General features: G+C 32.5%; 4 protein-coding genes across 8 annotated transcripts; 2 read left to right on the top strand and 2 right to left on the bottom strand.

Annotated features, from left to right (window-relative positions):
• The first annotated feature begins 6,867 nt into the window (after window positions 1-6,867).
• On the top strand, window positions 6,868-9,021 carry LOC105637686 (ATPase, F0/V0 complex, subunit C protein). Its single transcript, XM_012221251.4, has 4 exons — window positions 6,868-7,137; window positions 7,233-7,310; window positions 8,200-8,370; window positions 8,495-9,021. Exons 1-4 carry the CDS (start codon window positions 7,010-7,012, stop codon window positions 8,661-8,663), a joined length of 546 nt encoding a protein of 181 aa, XP_012076641.1. The 5' UTR covers window positions 6,868-7,009; the 3' UTR covers window positions 8,664-9,021.
• Window positions 9,022-12,290: 3,269 nt separating this feature from the next.
• On the bottom strand, window positions 12,291-14,302 carry LOC105637685 (FAD/NAD(P)-binding oxidoreductase family protein). The gene is made up of 4 exons (XM_012221250.4): window positions 14,032-14,302; window positions 13,557-13,858; window positions 13,221-13,437; window positions 12,291-12,998 (listed from the first exon to the last, which is right to left on the bottom strand). Exons 1-4 carry the CDS (start codon window positions 14,278-14,280, stop codon window positions 12,507-12,509), a joined length of 1,260 nt encoding a protein of 419 aa, XP_012076640.1. The 5' UTR covers window positions 14,281-14,302; the 3' UTR covers window positions 12,291-12,506.
• A 699-nt stretch (window positions 14,303-15,001) lies between these two features.
• On the top strand, window positions 15,002-17,822 carry LOC105637684 (Acyl-CoA N-acyltransferases (NAT) superfamily protein). 3 transcript variants are annotated; one of them, XM_012221249.4, is made up of 4 exons: window positions 15,002-15,288; window positions 16,602-16,724; window positions 17,101-17,320; window positions 17,629-17,822. In XM_012221249.4, the coding sequence occupies exons 1-3, from the start codon at window positions 15,135-15,137 to the stop codon at window positions 17,310-17,312; spliced, it is 489 nt and encodes a 162-aa protein (XP_012076639.1). In that variant the 5' UTR covers window positions 15,002-15,134; the 3' UTR covers window positions 17,313-17,320; window positions 17,629-17,822. The 3 variants fall into 3 exon arrangements, with proteins under 3 accessions (XP_012076639.1, XP_012076638.1, XP_020536448.1); XM_012221248.4 differs by having other exon boundaries at window positions 15,003-15,288; window positions 17,634-17,822; XM_020680789.3 differs by lacking the exon at window positions 17,629-17,822 and having other exon boundaries at window positions 15,004-15,288; window positions 17,101-17,581.
• A 106-nt stretch (window positions 17,823-17,928) lies between these two features.
• On the bottom strand, window positions 17,929-20,555 carry LOC105637683 (DNA-directed RNA polymerase subunit beta). 3 transcript variants are annotated; one of them, XM_020680787.3, is made up of 7 exons: window positions 20,250-20,555; window positions 19,807-19,849; window positions 19,627-19,719; window positions 19,209-19,271; window positions 19,029-19,124; window positions 18,746-18,823; window positions 17,929-18,245 (listed from the first exon to the last, which is right to left on the bottom strand). In XM_020680787.3, exons 1-7 carry the CDS (start codon window positions 20,399-20,401, stop codon window positions 18,180-18,182), a joined length of 591 nt encoding a protein of 196 aa, XP_020536446.1. In that variant the 5' UTR covers window positions 20,402-20,555; the 3' UTR covers window positions 17,929-18,179. The 3 variants fall into 3 exon arrangements, with proteins under 3 accessions (XP_020536446.1, XP_012076637.1, XP_020536447.1); XM_012221247.4 differs by having other exon boundaries at window positions 17,929-18,213; window positions 20,250-20,527; XM_020680788.3 differs by lacking the exon at window positions 19,209-19,271 and having other exon boundaries at window positions 17,929-18,213.
• Window positions 20,556-20,708: the final 153 nt, after the last annotated feature.

Genomic DNA, 20,708 nt, shown 5'->3' with positions numbered 1-20,708 from the left:
GTGGCAGGTGTGTATTTTAGAAGAATTTAGACTAACTGATTGTCTATATCGGTCCGTTTTTTTTTAAATATATAAAAAAAAAAAAAAAAAAAAAAACTTAAAAAGCAATAGCGTTTGTAGTCCAACGGTTAGGATAATTGTCTTTCAAGCAATAAATCCAGTTTCAACTCCCAGCCAACACATGTAAAGATATTTTTTTCATTTATTGTTAATTATTGAAATTATACCAGGCAAACGCATGTGAAAGTAGTATTTTCTACGCTCTACTTTTCCTGACATTCCAATTTTAGAAATATGTTTCATCTCATATTGATTTTTGCTTCAACAATGAAGAAATTAAAAATATAAAAATATATTACTTACTAGTACAGTTCATTGGTTGGTTCCCATTAGAATGGTTCGTTAGAAGTGTAGAATAAGATCATCTTCACATAGCTTAACTACCTTATCCTTTGGGAATTTCGAAGTGAACTTATTTATGATTAACTGAAAAAAAAAAAAAAAAAAAAAAAAAAAACCTTCCACATTTTCGGGAAATGATATTTTCATGATCCTTTTAATAAACTGCAGCTTTAACATATCCACTATAAAAGTTTCGTAATTGTTTATCTTGGAACGGAAAAGAGTTTGGAGAAAGACTTTTAACTGTACAAGACGTAATGATCAGTCAATGCGATAATAATAAGTGGGGCAAAATCAGAAGAAAAAAAAAAGTGCAGATCAAGAGAATCCTATCGGTTTTATCAAGAAATTCTGACTCAGGAAGTTCCGATCCATTTATTTTCTGAAACCTTGAACTCGTCGCCGATGTTGACTAGTTTCTTGTACTATTTTGACACAATGACATTATATGGCTTTCCGAAAGTAAAAATTTAATGAAACCAAACATAATTAATTGCTCACTGCTGTAAAACCATGGGTGTAAGGCTAACCACTATTAAGAACAAGTCATGTGTAGAGATGGAACTGAGAGTATTCGCAGCTCCAGCTCGACCAGACCACTTTCAAAAGATAATAAGAATCAGACCAGGAGGAAAGGTGAATGTATCTTTTAGAAGTATTTGTGAGGAAGGTAGAAGCTCAGGAAGGCTTGTAATAATTATGGTTTATGTAGAAGGAGGGTATAGCGGTGTTTCTTTGTTGCCTAGCTACTTGGCTAGTTGCTCTGAAGTCATTTGTGACAGAGATGAAGATGGAATTTTGAACGTTCAGGGCATCAAAGCCACAATGTTTGATACTTGTAAGGTCATGTTGTTGCATAATATCTTCTTTCCAATGAATTGTTTTGGTGGGATAAAGGAAATAATTTAGATGCGAACAGAGTGGAAAGGAAATAAATGAAAGATTCATACAGCTTGAAGTCAAGTTCTTGATCTCTTCTCTTTCATGTATTTTGTCCATAATGCAAAAATGTGTAATACAACTTGAATAAACATATTTTAATAAAATAATATTATGTGGTGATAAGAAAGAAGATGAAGACAGCAAAAAGTGTCAAAGCCGCTCAGGGGAGACTAAAATAAATAGGGAAGCAATAGGCGAAGACTCTAGGCTACTCATAACAACAGGAATTAGGAGCAATTGTAGTGTTCGTGTTGAAGAGAGAAGCTGTGAGTATCAGAGAGCTTGAACCTGTCCGAATTTAGTGCAGTTTTAACCAAGCTCCTCTTCTCTTCTTACCTGCCAAAAAATTCTCTGTCACAAATGGCTTCCAGATTTAACGGTGGAGACAGCTTCCAAAATCATCTGTCGCAAATGCATAAGCTGGAAGCCATTTGTGAGAGTATTACAATGCAGATATGAAGAAGAGAGGTGTTTTGGATGAAATTAGACTGAGTTTGTCAGGATCAAGTTTTCTTGTTTTCTCACATTCATCAATATTTTCTTTTTCTTTATTATATTATCAAGCAAGAAAAAATGCAAGAAAGAGGTAAATTTGCTTGTTATAATGATTCTGCCTTCTCTTTCCATATGAACTTTATATTTTCTGAAATTATGTTTACTGAACAATAAAAATATGATTGATTTCACACATTTTGCATAACGAATAAATATCCTGCTTGACTCCTAATTCCATGCTTTTTGCTCAATTTTCCGATAACACCATTTCAAGAAAGAAGAACTTGAAGCCAGAATTCACATTCTGTTAACTAATATGAATTCTTCATCGTCAGCGCTCCAACTAAACTAACTACAGCTCATTTTTAACCCACCAAATTAACAAAGTGTGTAAATGATATGAATGCAGATTTTCAACTCTGCAACTTGGAATCATGGACTCTGTGAAGTCTGTACTAGGCGTTAAAAAAACCTGTCATTTAATGGTAAAAACCTGTCAATCAATGGACCGTATTTAGCGAGACGTGCTCGTATTTATTATGCCGCTCCTTGACATAATCGTCGTATGACTCTAATGACGTATTAAGACTGACAAGACTATTATTTTGACGCCTAAGTCCTAGAAGCTCTTGCCTTCACGAAATTCAAATACATACCAAAAGCGATAAAAAATAAAATAAAATACTGCCTTGTAAGTTGTAAGAGTTTCCAAACTCAATAATGGCGGAAACTTTCTTGCTTTATAAGAAGAAGCAGGTATTTTAAGCACTGCACTGCAAAGGTATACAAAGCATATCTTCCAATGGAGTTTCTTTCGCCATACCTAATGTGTTAAAAATATAATTTCTATTTTACATTATTAACGCAATATTAATTAGCCTTTAGCCAAATGCTATAACTATACGTCAGGAAACGATGGAGTTACCAAGGCATGCAATTGCATGGAAATTACCGGTTAAAACTTTGGATACATCTCCAGGGGGAATATTCTCTCTCCTGGATCTCCTTAATTAAGAATTTTATTTCAAATTCAATCAAATTTCATAATATAAATCAAGAAATACTCAAATCTAAAAAATCAAACTTGGTTTAACGATCAGAAAAACTCAACAAGTTGGATCCATTACCAAGAATTAATCTACATGGGTGCAAGACTGACCACCTTTGAGAACAGATCCAGTCAAGAGATGGAGGTAAGGGTGTTTGTACTCCCGGACCGACCAGACCATTTTAGAAAAACCATAAGAATAAAACCAGGGGACAAGAAACAAGTATTAGTCAAGTCTTTCTGTGATTGGAATAGTAATCCAGAACGGCCTGTAATTATAATGCTTTTTGTGGAAGGTGCATATACTGGAGTTTCACTATTGCCAGTACACTTGCTTGGTTATAACAGAGTCATCTGTGACAGAAGTGAGGATGGCCTCTTGCATCTTAGAGGCATCAAGGCTACATTTATAGACTACTACAAGCCAAGGTCTCTTTTTAATCCCTTCTCTATCCTATATAACAATATATATCTTATTCACTTCTGTTATAAATTTTGTATTTTATGATCTTTTTTTGTTCTTTTGTTAATTCAGGTGGTGTAGCTTCTTACCTGAAATGGGGAACTGTGTGAGGTCTGAAGTTGATATAATATGAGTATGAGTCTCTCAAGTTTTTCAGCAACTGTGTATTTACACAGTCACTTATCCACAATAAAATGGCAATTCCTGATAGATAGCTGAACTGATCTTTTCGTATCTACCTATTCGGTGCCATATCTATGTGACAATTTTACATATTATGTCTGTTTTTTGAGTTGTGACCTTCAAATTCGTGCAAGGATGGCTTAGATTCAAACGCGCAATCCCATGATTCCAGTTTGTATAAGGCGTGATTTTAGTAATGTATGGGTAAAATAATGTTCTTCAGCTCTCTCTTCCGTATGATTTTCATTTCCCCATCAGCCTCAAGCAATTCTTCAATGCGACAATTCTGCCGGCAAAATATTTGTAAGAGCAATAATTGAAACAAAAAGACAAACTACATATAATTGATTACTTATTGGCATCTTTCTTTCTTTCAATTAACAAATGCCCCCATCATATAAATCTATAATTATATGTATTGGGCTCTCTTTTTGATCGTGTCTAGAACTCAGGACTCAAAAGTCAAGAATGAAACACACACTAAAATTGATCTCTGCAAATTTTTAAGCTAAAGACGGTGCTTTTAAATAAGTTTATGCCAAAAATAAACCGAATATGCCATAACACAATGATTAAGAAATAATTTCGAATACGTCCATGCAAGTCCATCAGCATCCATAGAATTTCATTATGAGGTAACACTTACACTTTGCTGAATGATTAGTGGTTTAATACTTTAATTAATTAAAACAAAGGCAAATCACTAGTGTATATAAAGTATAAACACACTTAACCTTGTTTATCTTCATATGAAGCTAGAGTTCAGGGATGATCAGAGAGCTCAATTCTGTCAAAATCGGTGCAGTTATGGCCCAACTCTTCCTATCTTTCTTTTCCACTGATTTTTGTCACTTCTGTCTCAGATGGCTCGTTCTCTTTTCCTTTTTAATTGAAAAATATTTCCTTTATTATGCCAAATCGAAAAAAGAGAGAACGAGCCATGGGACCGAAGTGATGATTGTGAGAAAAAGAAGATGAGAAGTGTTCTGGGTAAAGCTGAACTGAATTTGACAGAATCAAGTTCTCTTATCTATCTTCTTCTTCTTCTGTTTTGAGGTATATAAAGCCGTAAGAATTTATAGGTATTGGTTATTTTTGCCTTAAATTTCTGATTGCTCTGTTTTCAGATTTTTATTTCTGCAGTAACAAAGTTTAATCATTCGAATTAAAGCTAAAAGATTTGTGATTTGTTTGTGTTATTTGATTTGCGATTTAAAGAGTGTATTGATGATTTAATATTAAATTGTAAGATTCAATTTAAGAGTAAATTAATTAAAAGAAGAACTTCCCCATTGCATTTCTTATTTGATTGTGTTTGAGGAAACAAAGATTGGAATACAGGGAGTCTTTCTATATCTCTTGGCCATGGGAAGGAGCTGTTAAGCAAGCAGAGTCACTTTATTTTGCATATGCTATCCCTGGCTGTTCTTGATTCTTCTTCGACAATGTCTGTCTTTCGTGTTTTTGCTTTTCTTAATCTGCAATGTAAAATCTCGAAAGCTAGCAAATGTTATTTGCCAGTAGTAGAAATACTACGATTATAGCAGCTTTACTATATTACTTTTTAGTTTGATCTTCTCGCTTTTAACCGATTTTGTGAGTCAAGATAAGGATTATTCTTATTATCTCGGCTCACGAAAGCCAACAATGAATTAAAAAAAATAAATAAAATTTTTAATGTCTCCTTTTCATTAGTTTTGAGGTTATGGGAAATAAAATGTAAATCTTTAATTCAGCGTTGTATGTTTTGAAATAATTATACAATGCTTGATATATTGGCAATTAATTAATCTATCAGGAATCAATGAAGTATTAATTAATTGAGTTTGACAATTAATTAGACCCCTAAAACAAAATCCATAATTTTAGACTATCTCTATTATATTTTATAATACTCGTTACATTTGAAATTTCACGTTCTTTAAAAAAACCATTAAATTTATACAAGTTACAATAAAATATTAAGTAATTCACTATATTATCCTCGATTTAATACTAATTCTCCAAAAAAATCATTAAATTGAAGTAATAATTATTGGTCATATATAAATGACAAATACGAAAAAAAATATTTACTGCTCCTTGAAACCACAACTGTGACAATTATTTTGAAACAAGTTATTTTCTCAAATGTGACAAATATTATAAAATAGATGTGGTATTTAATATACTAGAAATAAAATTTTGAAATTTTAAAGTAACATGTTCCTATTAACTTTTTTTTCTATGTTAATTTTAATTTTTTTTTATTCGTTAGGAGACAATGAGTTAAAATAACACGATAGACTATATAACAAGGGTAGTCCTCCATGACTTACTAAATTGATGAAGACTCATACGTTAGAAAAATTTGAAATTGAGACTTGTTACTCACTAGTGAAAAGACCAATCTCACCGCACCTAGTCGGCTTTTTCCTATATTAATTATTACCTCCATTCCATAGTATTTGTCACATTTGAGAAAATGTTTTGTTCCAAAATACTTTTCATATTTATGATTTCAAACAATAATAAATATTTTTTTTTTCATATTTACCTTTTGTATATGACGAATAATTATTATTTCAATTTAACGGATTTTTTAGAGAATTAGTATTAAATTAAGAGTAATATAGTCAATTTACTCAGTAATCTATTATAACTTAGATAAATTTAATGAATTTTTTAAAACACGTGAAATTTCAAATGTGATAAGTATTATGAAATAGAGATAATATGTATTTGTCTCCTTGTTGATGTATTGTTGTATTTTTTTTTTTTTATTTGCTGTTGTTGTTTGTATTTATTGTAATAAGGCGTGACACCAATAATTTTATGCACTTTATACGGAGATTAAAGAAAATAACAAGCCATAAATGTTGACTTCTAATATAGTTGTGAGATTATAAAATTTAACCTAATGGAAGCTAATTAACCTTAAAAAATGTGACCATAATACATATTTTCATATTGACTGCAGTCCTAAAAAATTTGTATACGAATTATATAATATATAAATAAAATCATGCTATATGTAAATACCTTAATTTAAGGTCAATTAACTAATATTAATAACCTGTAATCTCTTAAATTATTGGTTATTATGGATTAGGAAAATATAACATGTTCTTGAGTTATTTTTCTCCAAAATAACAATTTCATATTATAAAATCATTAAATGGTACAATTGTTGTTTAATAATATTGGTGTTGAATGCTGACTACTATTAGTCTCTTAACGTACTGCGGAAACTAAACGACGCCGTTTTGGTCGCGATATTTTGGGATTTTTTATCCAGAATTTTTTTTTTTATTTTTTTAATACGTACCTCACAATTGTACTCTCGAATCGCATGTGTTGTCCCTCTGCACCTTCCTTTTCCTACCTTCGCATAATCGCGAAATCAGATCGGTGAACCCCTGATCTCTTCATTCTGACCCATCAGTTCAATTCACATAACCAGGGAGAAGCAGAAATCAGAAGGCAAAAAAGTGACAATGTCAGGTTCCACCATGGTGGGAGATCCAAGCTCGTGGTCACGCGCGTTGGTGAAGATCTCTCCTTATACATTCTCTGCCATTGGCATCGCCATCGCCATCGGCGTGTCAGTCCTCGGTGCCGCTTGGTACACATTTTCGAACTAATTTACATATCCTATGTACTTATACGTGTTAATTTTATCTTTTGCTGATGACGATTTCATATGATTGGCCTTGATAGGGGGATTTACATAACTGGAAGCAGTTTGATTGGAGCTGCAATCAAGGCTCCTCGTATTACTTCTAAGAATCTCATCAGGTAACACCCTTTTTTGTTTTAATTCTTGTTAATTATCATCATCGGGTCCTGTCGATGGTTTTGTTATAATCTAACCCTAGTTGTTGTAATTTCGAATTTTTTTTAGTTTAATTGATCTTTATGCCTGTTGTCCTCATTTGTTTTCAATGCCTGTGTTCCTTTAGTTATGAATTATTGATGCTTGATTTTGATAATTCCTTATTGCCGCAACTGATTTTATACTTCATGCTGGTGGCCGCCTATAATTGCATGAAAGCATGAATTGTTTCGTTTATTTTGAAGATTTAATTATTTCATTTATTTTGAAGATTTAATTATTTCATTTATTTTGAAGATTTGAATCTTTTGGGTTCTGGAAGTGATCCAAAAGGAGTGAGCCTTAAAATGGCAACTGTTTATTATAGTTGTTATAATGTGAAGGGACTAGGAACTAAAAATTGTCAATCTAGTAAATTTGATTTTTCAGAATTCTGATAGGAGGGACCATTCAGAAATCCTTAAAAGGAATTGGCAAAGCTTTTGGCAGGGAGAAAGATTTGGGACAGATATATTGAGGAAAAATATGTTACTCTATTCAAATGAATGTCCTGAGGTGTATGTTTATTAGTAGTTTTACATGCTTTTGGAATTATTAGCATGGGTTTGAGCTTATCCAGGAGTTGGGTCATCAGTGTCCTAGATTGTAACTGCATTGTTGCTTTTAGTCATTAACTTTTTAGTCACGTTCACATATTTGCTACAGCACAGGTGCAAAGTGTGCACGTATTCTGTTGTGAAGTTTTTTAACAGGCAATAATGATTCTAACTTCAATTTGAATTTTCTTTCAGCATTTTATAAATTTTGGAATGCAAGTGATGACAATTTAGTTCAACTGCTTGCTTTTCTCAGTGTAATCTTTTGTGAGGCTGTTGCTATATATGGTGTCATTGTGGCTATTATTCTACAAACCAAATTGGAGAGTGTTCCCTCCTCACAGATTTATGCCCCAGAATCTCTTAGAGCTGGATATGCAATTTTTGCCTCTGGGATCATTGTGGGCTTTGCAAATCTTGTCTGTGGGTAAGTAGTTCATCCTTGTATATCTTGGAATGGGAGTATTTCCTTTCATATAAACAACTAGATGTTTTTTCTTTTTGGTGAATTTATGATATCATGCGGCATGTTATTTCTTTTCTGGAAACAGGCTGTGTGTAGGAATAATTGGAAGCAGCTGTGCATTATCTGATGCCCAGAATTCCTCTCTTTTCGTGAAAATTCTCGTGATTGAGATCTTCGGTAGTGCACTTGGGTTGTTTGGAGTGATTGTGGGAATAATCATGTCAGCTCAAGCTACATGGCCTGCAAAAGTGTAATTATTGTTCTTACCAGAACATGAAAAATCAATCATGGTTGAGTTAAATACATTTCTATATGTGCCAAATGAACTATGTATTTTATTCATTTAATGTTTCTTATTAGGCTTGTAACAACTGGTGGAAAGAGATGCTATCTTTTTCTAGATTCTAGTTTTAGATTGCACTTGTCCGGCTGAAAAATAAGATATTGGGAAAAGAAGCATTGGTGTTTGGTAGACAATGTTGCTATAGCAGCTTGCATGTGATGTTTCCAGTCATGGATTCCTCCTGGTGGTTGATTTTGACCTTGTAGAGTCGGGAAAGAGGGTTGTTTAGTTTACTAGTAATAAAAGTGATTGAACATTTTTCAGCCTAACTGCAAATTCTCTTGTGAATTGCCTTTAACATAGTTCCATGCTAATAATAAGAGATTCATTTCCATGAGTCTCTTAAAATGCTTTACTTAGAATTTGTGCGTGTATGGACACGGAACATGTGAAAAAAAGAGTTGCAGTCATGGATGCTTTTTTTGTTCTCAGAAAAATGTATTCAAAGGTTGCAGCTTGATATCAAATATTCAACAGGATATGGTCACTGCCATATTTCCGTTCTGTTTCTGGATTATATCTTCATGTCAGCAAGTTTCAGACGCCGAATTTTCAAACTGGATTGCCATGACGTCTATAGCATTCTTTTTATTTTAAGGGTTAGACTATTAGTTATTATTGATAATTCTCTTGAATGAGCGTTTCAGAGTCTGTTTTTCAACAGCGCAACAGTCATTATTTAATGCTGAGCTAAGAACTGGATTTCATATGAAAACTAGCAGTACAGTTATGCTATTAAAAAAATATATAAAGTAAAAATAAAATATACTCATGCTATGTACAGTTAAAAAAAGGTAAAATAAAGTAAAATTGAGAAAATATATATTTAATTTATAGATTTTTGAATGAAAATTTTTTATTATGCTATTAAAAAAATTATAAAGGTATATCAATAGTAAAAAAAATATATCATGATTTTTTATTATTAAAATAAAAATTAATAGATAGACATGTATTCAGGAATATGGATTAAAAATATTAAAATTTATAGAGATAATAAAAAAAAGCAAATTGAAAGGTGGTAAAATTCATTAATTTGATTTATTTTAAAATTAATGTAAAAAATAATTAACTCGTTATTTTATTAAAATCCATGAATAAATAATTTATTTTAAATAATTAAAAGTTGTACAAATCTTCAACTTATCATATAATTATTACTATGATTAATCAATCATATTTAACATAATTAAATTTAATACAATTTTTTTAATTTTTTAATATAAAATAATAAGTGCTCATATTATTAAAATTTATAAATTATGTATTTATTTATATCATTAAAAGTTATATAAATTGTTATTTAATACACTATTAATTCTCTAATTAATCAATTACATTTAAGACGATTTAATTCAATCATAAATTAATTTATTTTCAAATAAATATAAAAACAAACAATTAAGTTATACATATGTCATTAATTTAGAATCCTACGTGGCAATATCAAGAAAAATTATGCCTGCTATATATATAGTTTACGGCTACAAAAAAATGTTAAATAATCTTTAAAAAAAGAGATAAAAAACAGTTTGAGTAAGAACCACTGCTCTCATTAGTGGAAATAATTGAAAAGTAGAAAATTCTAAACTAAAAAAAAAAAAAGATATTTCTTGAGGGTAAATAATTTAAATTTTTTTAAAAAAAAAAGTGCATTACTACACCATTTAAAAACATTAAAACTATATTAATGGTTGTTAGAGGAAACATTTGTTACTTTACAAATTTGAGAGTAAACATTTGTAACAAAGCAATACATTAATACATTAACTAGATAAAGGCTTACGCTTTGCGCAGATTGTTTATATAATTTATATTATATTAAAAATTATATCTTTTCACGGATTTAATTATATTCCACTTTTTCTATTTATTTATTTATTTTATATCATTGGATAAGTTTTAAAATATACAACTATAAAAGTTAAATATAAATGGCATTAAATTTTAGATAGGTAAATGAATTATAAGTTCATTTAACCAAATATTTAATTTTATTGATAAAATCTTAACATAATAGTTTAAAAGCTCACTATTTAATCTCTTAAATTAAAAAAAAAAGGAGAAAATCACTTATCAATATAATATCTAAACCTATTAATTTTGATGTTATAGAGACAATTTTCTATTATTATTTCTAATAATTTGAAGTATAAATGTTTATAACACCTCTTTAATTATTCTTTCTAATCGAGACTCTTCTGCAAACAATTCAAGAACGTGGTCGATGGGTGTGTTGTTCTCCAGGATAGGCAATGAATGTGCATTTGGCAAAAATTTTCAGGGAGGCGAATTTAATTTGTGGTAGATGCTTTAGCTGATGAAGTCATTATTAGTCCCAGTGGTTGCAGGTCCTTCACCTCCCATCTCTTTCGGTTGGGTCTTTTCTTGCTGCAGATTCTGCGAGGGGTTGCATGGCCTCGTGCTAGCTAGTCTTTCCGTTGGGTATAAAATCCCTCCTGTTTATTTAAAAAAAAATGCTTAAAACAACTCTTTAAATACTTTCAATACATCAAGAAATAATGAAACCAAATATTTCATACAATTAAACACAAACATAAATTGTATAATTATTTTTATTTTTGAAATATTAATTATATTGTGTAAAGAAATAAATTATAAATTTATAAAGATTCTATTATGAACAAATAAGATGAACTTCCATTTGTTTGACGATAAGAATTGATGATAAGAGATAAAAATTTGAATTGAAAAATTATAGTTATTATCAATAAAAAAATTTTAAACGGAGCATAAATTATGGATATAATCTAAAAAGGGTAAAAATATGTAAACCGTGATAAAAGAAAAAATAAATAATTAAAAATGAAAATAAATAATTAAAATGATTAATAAATAAGAAAATTTGTAAAAAAAAAGAAAAAAGAAAAAATAGTTATTATCATTTTTAAAAAACTAATAATTAATAATAATTACTTAAAGTCATTAATACATTAAATAACCAAATCAAAACACCAATTCAAAATAAATTCAAACCAAATCAATATATCAATGCATTAAATAATCAAATCAAATCAAAAACATTAACTCAAAATAAATCCAAACTAAACCAATATATTAATACAATTAATAATCAAATCAAATCAAACTAAAAATACTAGTTCAAAATAAATTCAAACCAAACCAAACCAAGCTAATACATTAAATAAACAAATTAAACCATGTCATTTGGAAGCCTAATTAGAAGAATATGCCACGTGTTAAATTAAAATGCTAAGTGAACGTACACATATAGACTTTTATATATATATTGATATCCATTAAAATGGATTTTTCAGTTTAAGATATGCGCTCTTGAGCGAATGGAGCCTAACAACGATAATATTGATGAATTTATTAAGTTTTCGATTTCTTCTTGGTCGTTGGTCAACTCGATAAGCACGTATCCGCAAAAACACTGCTAATGTGCTGTGCTTTTGATCATCTTTCTATCTCAAGTGATTCCTGGTAGAGTTTCAAGCCATCAGAATCTCTGTATGAAATTCACAAAACTAATAAAGAGAAATTGCAAAAATAATTGGTACAATAGATTTCAAATAACTTTCATTTTGAAGAGATGATCAATTCCATCTTGCCAAAAACATAAGTTGCCTGTTTATTGGCATAGGTTTCTAATAAACTAACAGGACTCGAGCTTGCTTCTTGATTTTGTTTTATTTTACATTTTTTTGAACCAGGTTGGAGTATTTATGACTATAGTCTTCTTGATCAAGTCGAGCATGTGACCAATTAGCTAGGAAAGGACACCATCAAAGAAAGGCATATTTTTCTGCTTAAGCTCTTCACAATCCTCCGGACTTGCTATCTTCGGATCAAAAAGCTCACGATCAGGGAGAGATAACCCTTGTTTGATTCGTCCCATTTTTCGAGAGTTTAGGACTTGCTTTGAGGTGACTGGTAGTCGAACACTTTGATATTCTTCAAGAGCTGAAGGCAAATTTTCCACTCCCCACTTTTCAAGGCATTTGCCTAGGACTGCAGCATCTAAGATTGACATATTTGTACTTCTTAAACCATGAGGAGTTGTAGGATGTGCAGCATCTCCAATTAATACCACGTCGTCCCAAACAATCTGTTCTAGTGGATCACAATCATATATGATATTTAAGAAAGGCTCTTCCGTATCTTTCATAACTCGCACAAGCTGCGGAAGCCAGACCTTCTCTGCCTCTTGGTACATATTATTTATCATGTCCTTGCTCACTTTCATGGTAACTGAATTTCCCTGCATATGTTTTTCCAGTAAAAGCTGAAGGTAATCAGCTCAAAGGTTGCTTTGTTGCCCTAGATGTCCTAGATAACAGGTTCATTTTGTTTGTCAAAACATTAATAAGAACTTAAACATGTTTATCAAAAGTCAAAAAAACAATAAGAGTGCAGGTTTTTGCTGCTTAACAGCATAAAATTTATGAAAAATTTGAGAAAGTGACCAGAAATGGGCAATCACCTTCAGTTCAGGCTCAGGTTGATGGACATACCAAATCCAATTGAGCTTTTTCTTGGGAAGTTCATAAAGCACAATGTGAGTTCTGCTACTGCTACTAAGGTGAAAGTATAAGCAGTTCCCAAGTTCAGGATACGCCCTTCGAATGTCTACAATAGTTCCAGAACTCTCCTTTCTTGAAAAATCAAGAACCCCTCTCCAAGCACAATAGCCCGAATACCTACAGAATAGCAACACCATAGTCCATTATAAGCTGCAGTTCCATTAACAATCAATTATATATATAAAAAAAAGAATTAGAAAGACAAGTCACATTTATAAGCAGTTAAAATAGAAAACCTCAATTTCAGGTCAGGAAGAAAAGTCCTGCGAATTGAAGAAAGACACCCATCAGCTGCAACAAGCAAATTCCCATTTATTTCTATGATCTCATTGGTTTGAAGAGACCTAGCCTTGACTGCAACGGAGGTTCTGTCTTCAGAAATGCAGAAAGAAAGGCAAATGTGACCCCACAAAAATAAGTCTGGTGGTAAAGCATTGTATAGAAGGCTATGGAGATCAGCCCAATGAGCAGCTCTAAAATTGAAATTCTCATCTCTTGTTAATATTCTAATGGCCTCATCTCCATCTGTGACTATATTCTGTAAAGAAACAATTAGGTATTCTAGCGCAAGTCAAACCATCACTGAACTAAAAGTAGCTTGCTTTTCGACAACAAGAGCAATTAATGCACACACCCACTAATAGAAACCCAAATCAAGCAAATTCCTTAATGCTATAAGAGCTGATAATTAATTTCAAAGCATATAAATACCTGATCAATTGTGAGAGGCAAGGTGGTCTCTTGAAGAAGCTCGGGTTGGGGAAGCCATGACTGGATGATTTCCTGAGCCAGACGGTCGATTCCGATGCCAGCACCAGTTGCAATCCCTTTAGGAGGTGTATTTGATTTCTCAAGCACGAGAATGTCCCATCCAGCTAAAATAAGGGCGTGCGCACATGATACCCCCGCTATACTTCCTCCTACTATTACTGCTTTTCCCTTCTTCTTCTTCTCTCTCATCTTTTCGGTTCAGGCTACTGTCCGTTTGGTGCTTTATATGTGGTGTTGTAGAGTTGCTAGATGCGTTCATTGCTAAACGACATCAATCAAATTGGGACCGCTCATTTTTACCTCGGCCGCTTAAAGTCAGTTAACTGTTGAAGGTAAAACTGGTACTAAATAATTATTGAAGGTTGATTTTAAAATATATATTTCATTAATAAAATCAAAATATCAAACATCACAAATAATTACATGAAGGGCATAATCTTTATAGACAAAATCAATAGATTTGGCTATATTTTAACAAAAAAAAAAAATCTTTAAATTCTTTTGAAAAATAAAACCAACATAAATTCTATTAATATATAAAATAAAACTATCATAACCTTTTATTTAATTTTTGACGATTAAATAATTTCTGTATATTGTATGCCTGAATTTTTTTTATTTTATATTATTCTTTCTGTGTGGGTGTGTTGTTTCGGTCCCCCTCCCTTCCCTTAAATCTGTAATACTTAAATTCGCATAGAAACGTTCTCAAAGGAGTACTATTTATTATCAGGCAAGTGCAACAAAGCCAATGCCAAAAAAATAACATTAGACCGTTTCTGAATCTGGGTGCCCAAACTATTACGCCTTTATGGGCTAATAGGCCTACGGGCCCAACTGAATGGTGCCATTCACAGTTTTCACGCCAGCCAAACAGAACTTACAAGCGAATCAACTAGAAAGCTACCGTTCCCAAACTGCATTTTCTCCTTTTTCTCATATCAGTTTGATATATATACACGTAAAATAGCTTAAGTTTACACTGCAAGGCTACAACAGGCATAGATAGATAGACAGACACCTTAGGGAGACGAAGAAAGAAAATGGGGGCAGGGCGAGAGGTTTCAATTTCTTTGGACGGGGTGCGGGATAAGAATGTGATGCAACTCAAAAAGTTGAATACTGCACTATTTCCTGTTCGCTACAACGACAAGTATTATGCCGATGCCCTCGCTTCTGGGGATTTCACCAAACTAGGTTAATCTTCTCTAAAATTTGTATCTGCTTTTGGGGTTTTTTTATTATTCACATTAATTTTAATTGCTCGGATTATGCTTTTGATTTGAGGGCTTTGGTTTGTAAACGTTGTTGATTAAGGAGTCATATATGTATGATTCTCGTTAAGAAAAACCGTTTAGTAGGTAGAAGTTTTTGAAAGTAGAGGGAAAAATTGGAGGTAAAGCGATAGTCGAGATGCTATTGCTATCAAACTGGCCGTTGTTATTTTTATTTGGAATATCGATTTTGTCGGATTAAATACTATAAAGTGAAGTGAATGCTTTTGAGCTGTATGTTAAGGGATCAGTTGATTAGTCAAAATATCCATGTTAGTTTTCCAATTTCAGTAGCCTCTTTGTGGCATCTTTTTTAAATATAGTTGATTCTCTGAAGTGTTTTAATCCAGCTTGTTTACATATTTTTCGAAATGTGATTGAGACAAAAGTAAAAAACTAAAGAAAGAACCTAATTTAATCGAGTCCCTTGCCTCTTTCTGGTTGTCAATTATGTCATATTCTTTCACCTTTCGTTTCTATCTCGTCATTAACTCATACAGATCATACCTTATGCAATGCTGGACTCAATATAGTGATTGCTTCTTATACTTGCTTGGCTCTTATTGCATTTCTCTTCTTTATTGCTGAAACCATCAATTCTATTTTGATCCATATCTCACATTCTCTTGGACTGCTACTCATTGTCTCAAGTTGCTTGTTCATTTTCACAGTCTTTGGAATGATATGCCATATAAATGATCATAAACTTCATTGGATAAAATAAAGTATCCCTACTTTTTGTACTGGATTGCTTTAATGTCTAGCTATTTTGTTGTTTTTTCATCCTTAAATCATGAATTACAGAGCTGACTGATTCTTAATGTTGTATCCTTTTCTTGTCTTCTTTTGAGTAGGAAACTGTAACAAACTAGGATGCTGGTATTTAAACATTCTCAATTTTTTTGATGCCAAACACATGACCTTTCATTTGTTAGGGTGAATTACTGTTTGCTATTTAGTTCCTATAGTTTAGTGAAATTCACCAGTCAGGACCTAATTTTTCATAATGGATTGATGCTTGGAACTAAATATTATGCTTCTTATAATAATTTGTGATTCCTGCATATATCGCAGAATGGTATAGCTTACATATAAACCTGATTTTATTAGCACATTGTGAAACCATGTTTACCATATCTTAGGTTTTTATTGTCTCCAGCACAATGATATATGTCAACATTTCGTACATCAGTTATTCAGTGTTCTGACAACTTTGTTGTTTTACTATGTATTCAGCTTATTACAGTGACATCTGTGTTGGTGCAATTGCCTGCCGGTTGGAGAAGAAGGAAGGAGGGGCTGTTCGCGTTTACATCATGACATTAGGTGTTTTAGCACCATACCGAGGACTTGGCATTGGTGAGCAAAGTTGAACCACTTGTGCAAAATCTTGTTTGAATGCAGAGAAAAGTCCTGATGGCCAAATAAATTTCATTATCTACAATCTACTCCTTGGACATGAATCAGTCCCTTCCACAAAAACTTCTAAATTCCTTTTTTGCTTTTATATTTACCAACCTTTTGTTTTTCATTCCATACTGCTTTTAGGTTTTGCAAATTGTTGCCAGTAGACTATTCAAAGTTGGACTACAGACCTATACTTGTCATGATATCTACACTATAGAGCTGTACATGAAAAATGGTTTCAAAAGCCCTGCTATTTTTCTCTTTGAAGATAGTGCAAGTACTTAAAAGAAGATTTACCACTGCTGATTCAAGGTTTGGGGTTTTGCAGGTACAAGACTGTTGAATCATGTTCTTGATCTCTGCTCCAAGCAGAATATTTCTGAGATTTACTTGCACGTGCAGACAAACAATGAAGATGCCATCAACTTTTATAAGAAATTTGGATTTGAGATCACAGAAACCATCCAGAATTACTACACAAACATTACACCACCTGACTGCTATGCCCTTACCAAATTCATCACTCAGACAAAGAAATGACTGCAAAGGTAGCAATTCAGTTGGCAATCCTTGTTTCCTTGCTATTCGTCGAACTTTACGTGGGATTAGTTATACTTGGAACATCAGAATCTGATTGATGAAATTATGCATGAACAATTCGTGTGATGCACGGCTGATTGATGGAATGACTATAAATCTTTAATAGTTTACAAACATTTTGAAGTTTTGTTTACAAGCGTTTTGAAATTCTGTATTTTATTGACACTGGAAGAAGTTTCTTTCACTTTGATAAGATTTTGCTTCTGAAATTTGGGCATTTAAAATGATAAATGATTTCTTTTTCCTTTTTATGTAGAATAGGCGGCTAGAGGGTTGTCCTCTTTATGAGTGAGCATATGAAAATTGGCTTGATTCAGGAAGAGTACCACCTTGTGAGAGCTCACATTTTGGCTTGCTTTCTTATCATTTGACAAATGGACCTACACTTGTACTGGCAAATGGATTGGTATCCTTTAATTTGCGCATTTATAATCATATTTTGTCATGCAATTGTTGTTTTTACATTATTTAGGAAATGAAAATTGCACTTGTTTTCTTGCTCTAAATTATTACGATGGAGAGACCCGTGTGACGTTTAGAGAGAGCAACCAGAAGATACCAATGGAGACGATCATGTATTTATTCCCTTATCCTATAGAACAATATATACAACTTAAACTTATTCTATCAGAGTTCCATCATGACAACGTTTTATTACAATATGTACAATTCTGAGGCTTGAATAGGGAAACAATAAAAATATTCAAAATGTGAGGAAGTAATTCAACATTTCATTCCCATCTGCATTTGCAGCTTAGTAGGCCAAACCACCAGCAAAAGCATTGCCATCGTTAAGTAGAGACTCTGTTAGCCAATAACCATCCCATGAACCACCAACTCTCTGCCAATGACAAACCACACACCAACGCATTGCTGTGGTGAGTACATAAAATTTGAGTATGTAAATTTCAGAACAGGTCTCTCTCGTGCTACTTTTGAAATAAAATGACATAATGAAAGCATAATCTTCAAAATTCCTTTCAAATTTCTGACAAATGGCTAGCTAGATCTATACCAAAGTAATCTAGCTCAACAAATTTGATCCCCAAGACTTTTGCATAAAACGTTCTAAAAATTATGGTTCTTGACTCTTGACATAGTATAACATGCAAGAACCCGCATTCTGATTCTTAATCATGAATTTCAGACTTTCTGCCGAACAACACAGTAACTATCGAGTATAAAATCTAAAGACTATTATCAACAAGAACCATAGTTATTTGCCAATAAAAAATTCAACAAGGACGCTCTAATCATTGGTGATAAAATACTATCTTCAGTCAGTTAATCTGGATGAAAGTCTTGTTCAAAATAAATGCAGGTAGATATCATTTTATCCACAAATGTGAGATAATAGTCCCAAATGCAGTTACCTGAACCATGGTAAATTGAAATATTTCTTCCTCCTCTGGGCGATTTCCTTGTACCCAAACCCGCTGCTTAAATCGATTCTATTTTACAATAACATATGCATCAGACATACATAGAATTTGAAGACAGCAAAATCTTATTGCACAAAAGAGGACTTAAGACTCAAAAATCATAACTTGACTGAACATAAGCATAGAGGTGATTCATGCATCTTTTAGTGAGCTCAATTAAAAAGTCAAAGTATCACTTAACTACAAAACAATGGAAAAAGGAAAAAAAACAAACCTCTTTCACCAGCAAACTGCTTAAGATTTTTCTCTCCTTGTGACCAAGCAATACTCGATAGGTTGAATGGTGAAAAATCCGCCTAAACCTTTCAAACTGCAATAATGACGTCCACCAAGAGAATTAAGAAATATGGCATTGAATGATAATGAAAAATTAAAAGCATCTAGCTTGACTAACCTGCCCCAAATCAAAGAAGGGTCCAAAATAAGTTGATCTCTCAAAAGGATCAAATCCAGCAAACTATCATGCAAAAAACAAACTTTTAAATCCATAATTAATAAGGGCTAAAAATATGCATCAACGAGGCAAAAAAAAAAAAAGGGTGTGTTCGGGATCCTTAACCTCTCATGAATCTCAAATTCTCCAGTTTACCTCCATAGGCCATTTTCTGGCAAGAAGATACTTAGGCACTGCAGGACCTAACCAAAACCAGGAACAGTACTGGTCCTCCAAAGCCAGTTTTCTTTGTTTTGTACAACTTTTACAGGATTTAATGGGAAGGAGATTCCCCTATCTAAAGGTGGCAGTTCTTGACGCAGCACTAATTGCAGTACCCAAAATAAGAAAAGGCATCATGGACTGGGATTAGACTTACCCTGTACATAACCTCGATTCCATAATCTGGACGCGGTTGATCATTGTACTTCAATGCATCAAGCTGGTACTGCACAGCTTCTTCTGCACTAAACTACAAACAGAAAGTTTTAACATAGATTTGATAGACTATGCAGAGAAAAAGAGAAATATTGAGTTCAAGGGATGTTCAGAAAGTCACATTCAGCCTTGGGCCAAAAGGTCTCTTCCTACGAGATTCAAGCCTGCAATACAAACAAATGCAGAAGTGAATATTATAGAAGCAAATATGCTGGTCTCTCACTCTCAGCTATTGCATTCGTCACATGATAGACAAATTACCTTTTCTTTTTCATTTTCAAATTATTCTCTTCCAAGTTAGCATTTAATAAATTCATAATTTGGCATATTGAATGTCAAAAGATGCAGTCAAAATTACACCCAACTATAAAGTTGCTTTTTTGAATCTATCTTAAGCACCCCAATATATAAATCATTTCAATAATATTAACCAGATACATATACATAATACAATCAACAATAATATTAATCAAATATATGAATTTGAATGGAGTCCATGAGATAAAACAGACGTGATCGAGTTGCGAACAATCAAGTACGGAGAATAGGAGAATTTTAACGTACCAATCAGCAGATAAGTAATCAGGTACGTCGGCAGAACCCCTGATACGAGAGCTGACTATGACGCCGGCCGCTTTGTTGTCTCCGTTGAAGGGCTTGGATTTTGATAAGAGAGACAGAGACGGTGGAGGTGAAAGAGACGAGCAGAACGACATCTTTTCCAACCGGAAAACACTGTTCGTGTCTTTTTTTTTTTTTTTTGAACGGAGGTTGGTGTCTTTGTGGTTTGTATAACTTTGTCTTTGAGGATCAGGTATGATTAGTTTCTATTGTTTGTTATGAACCGTTCGATGATATTTTATGTATATCCAGCGGTTGGAAATTATAGAAAAACATACACTTTAGAAGCACTTTAAAAATCAAAACGTCTTGGTAGGACATAAACGATCGCTCGTTCCTTTTCTTAGCATTGGCGCGTGGACACTGGACGAATATTTGAGCGCCAGATTTATTTTTCCGCCA

The sequence above is a fragment of the Jatropha curcas genome, chromosome 8, assembly GCF_041381405.1.
Source record: "Jatropha curcas cultivar XTBG-Jc1 chromosome 8, XTBG_Jcur_1.0, whole genome shotgun sequence".
Classification (NCBI taxonomy): Eukaryota; Viridiplantae; Streptophyta; class Magnoliopsida; order Malpighiales; family Euphorbiaceae; genus Jatropha; species Jatropha curcas.
The sequence above is the reverse complement of the archived record's forward strand: the minus strand, read 5'-3'. Positions and strand labels throughout refer to the sequence as shown.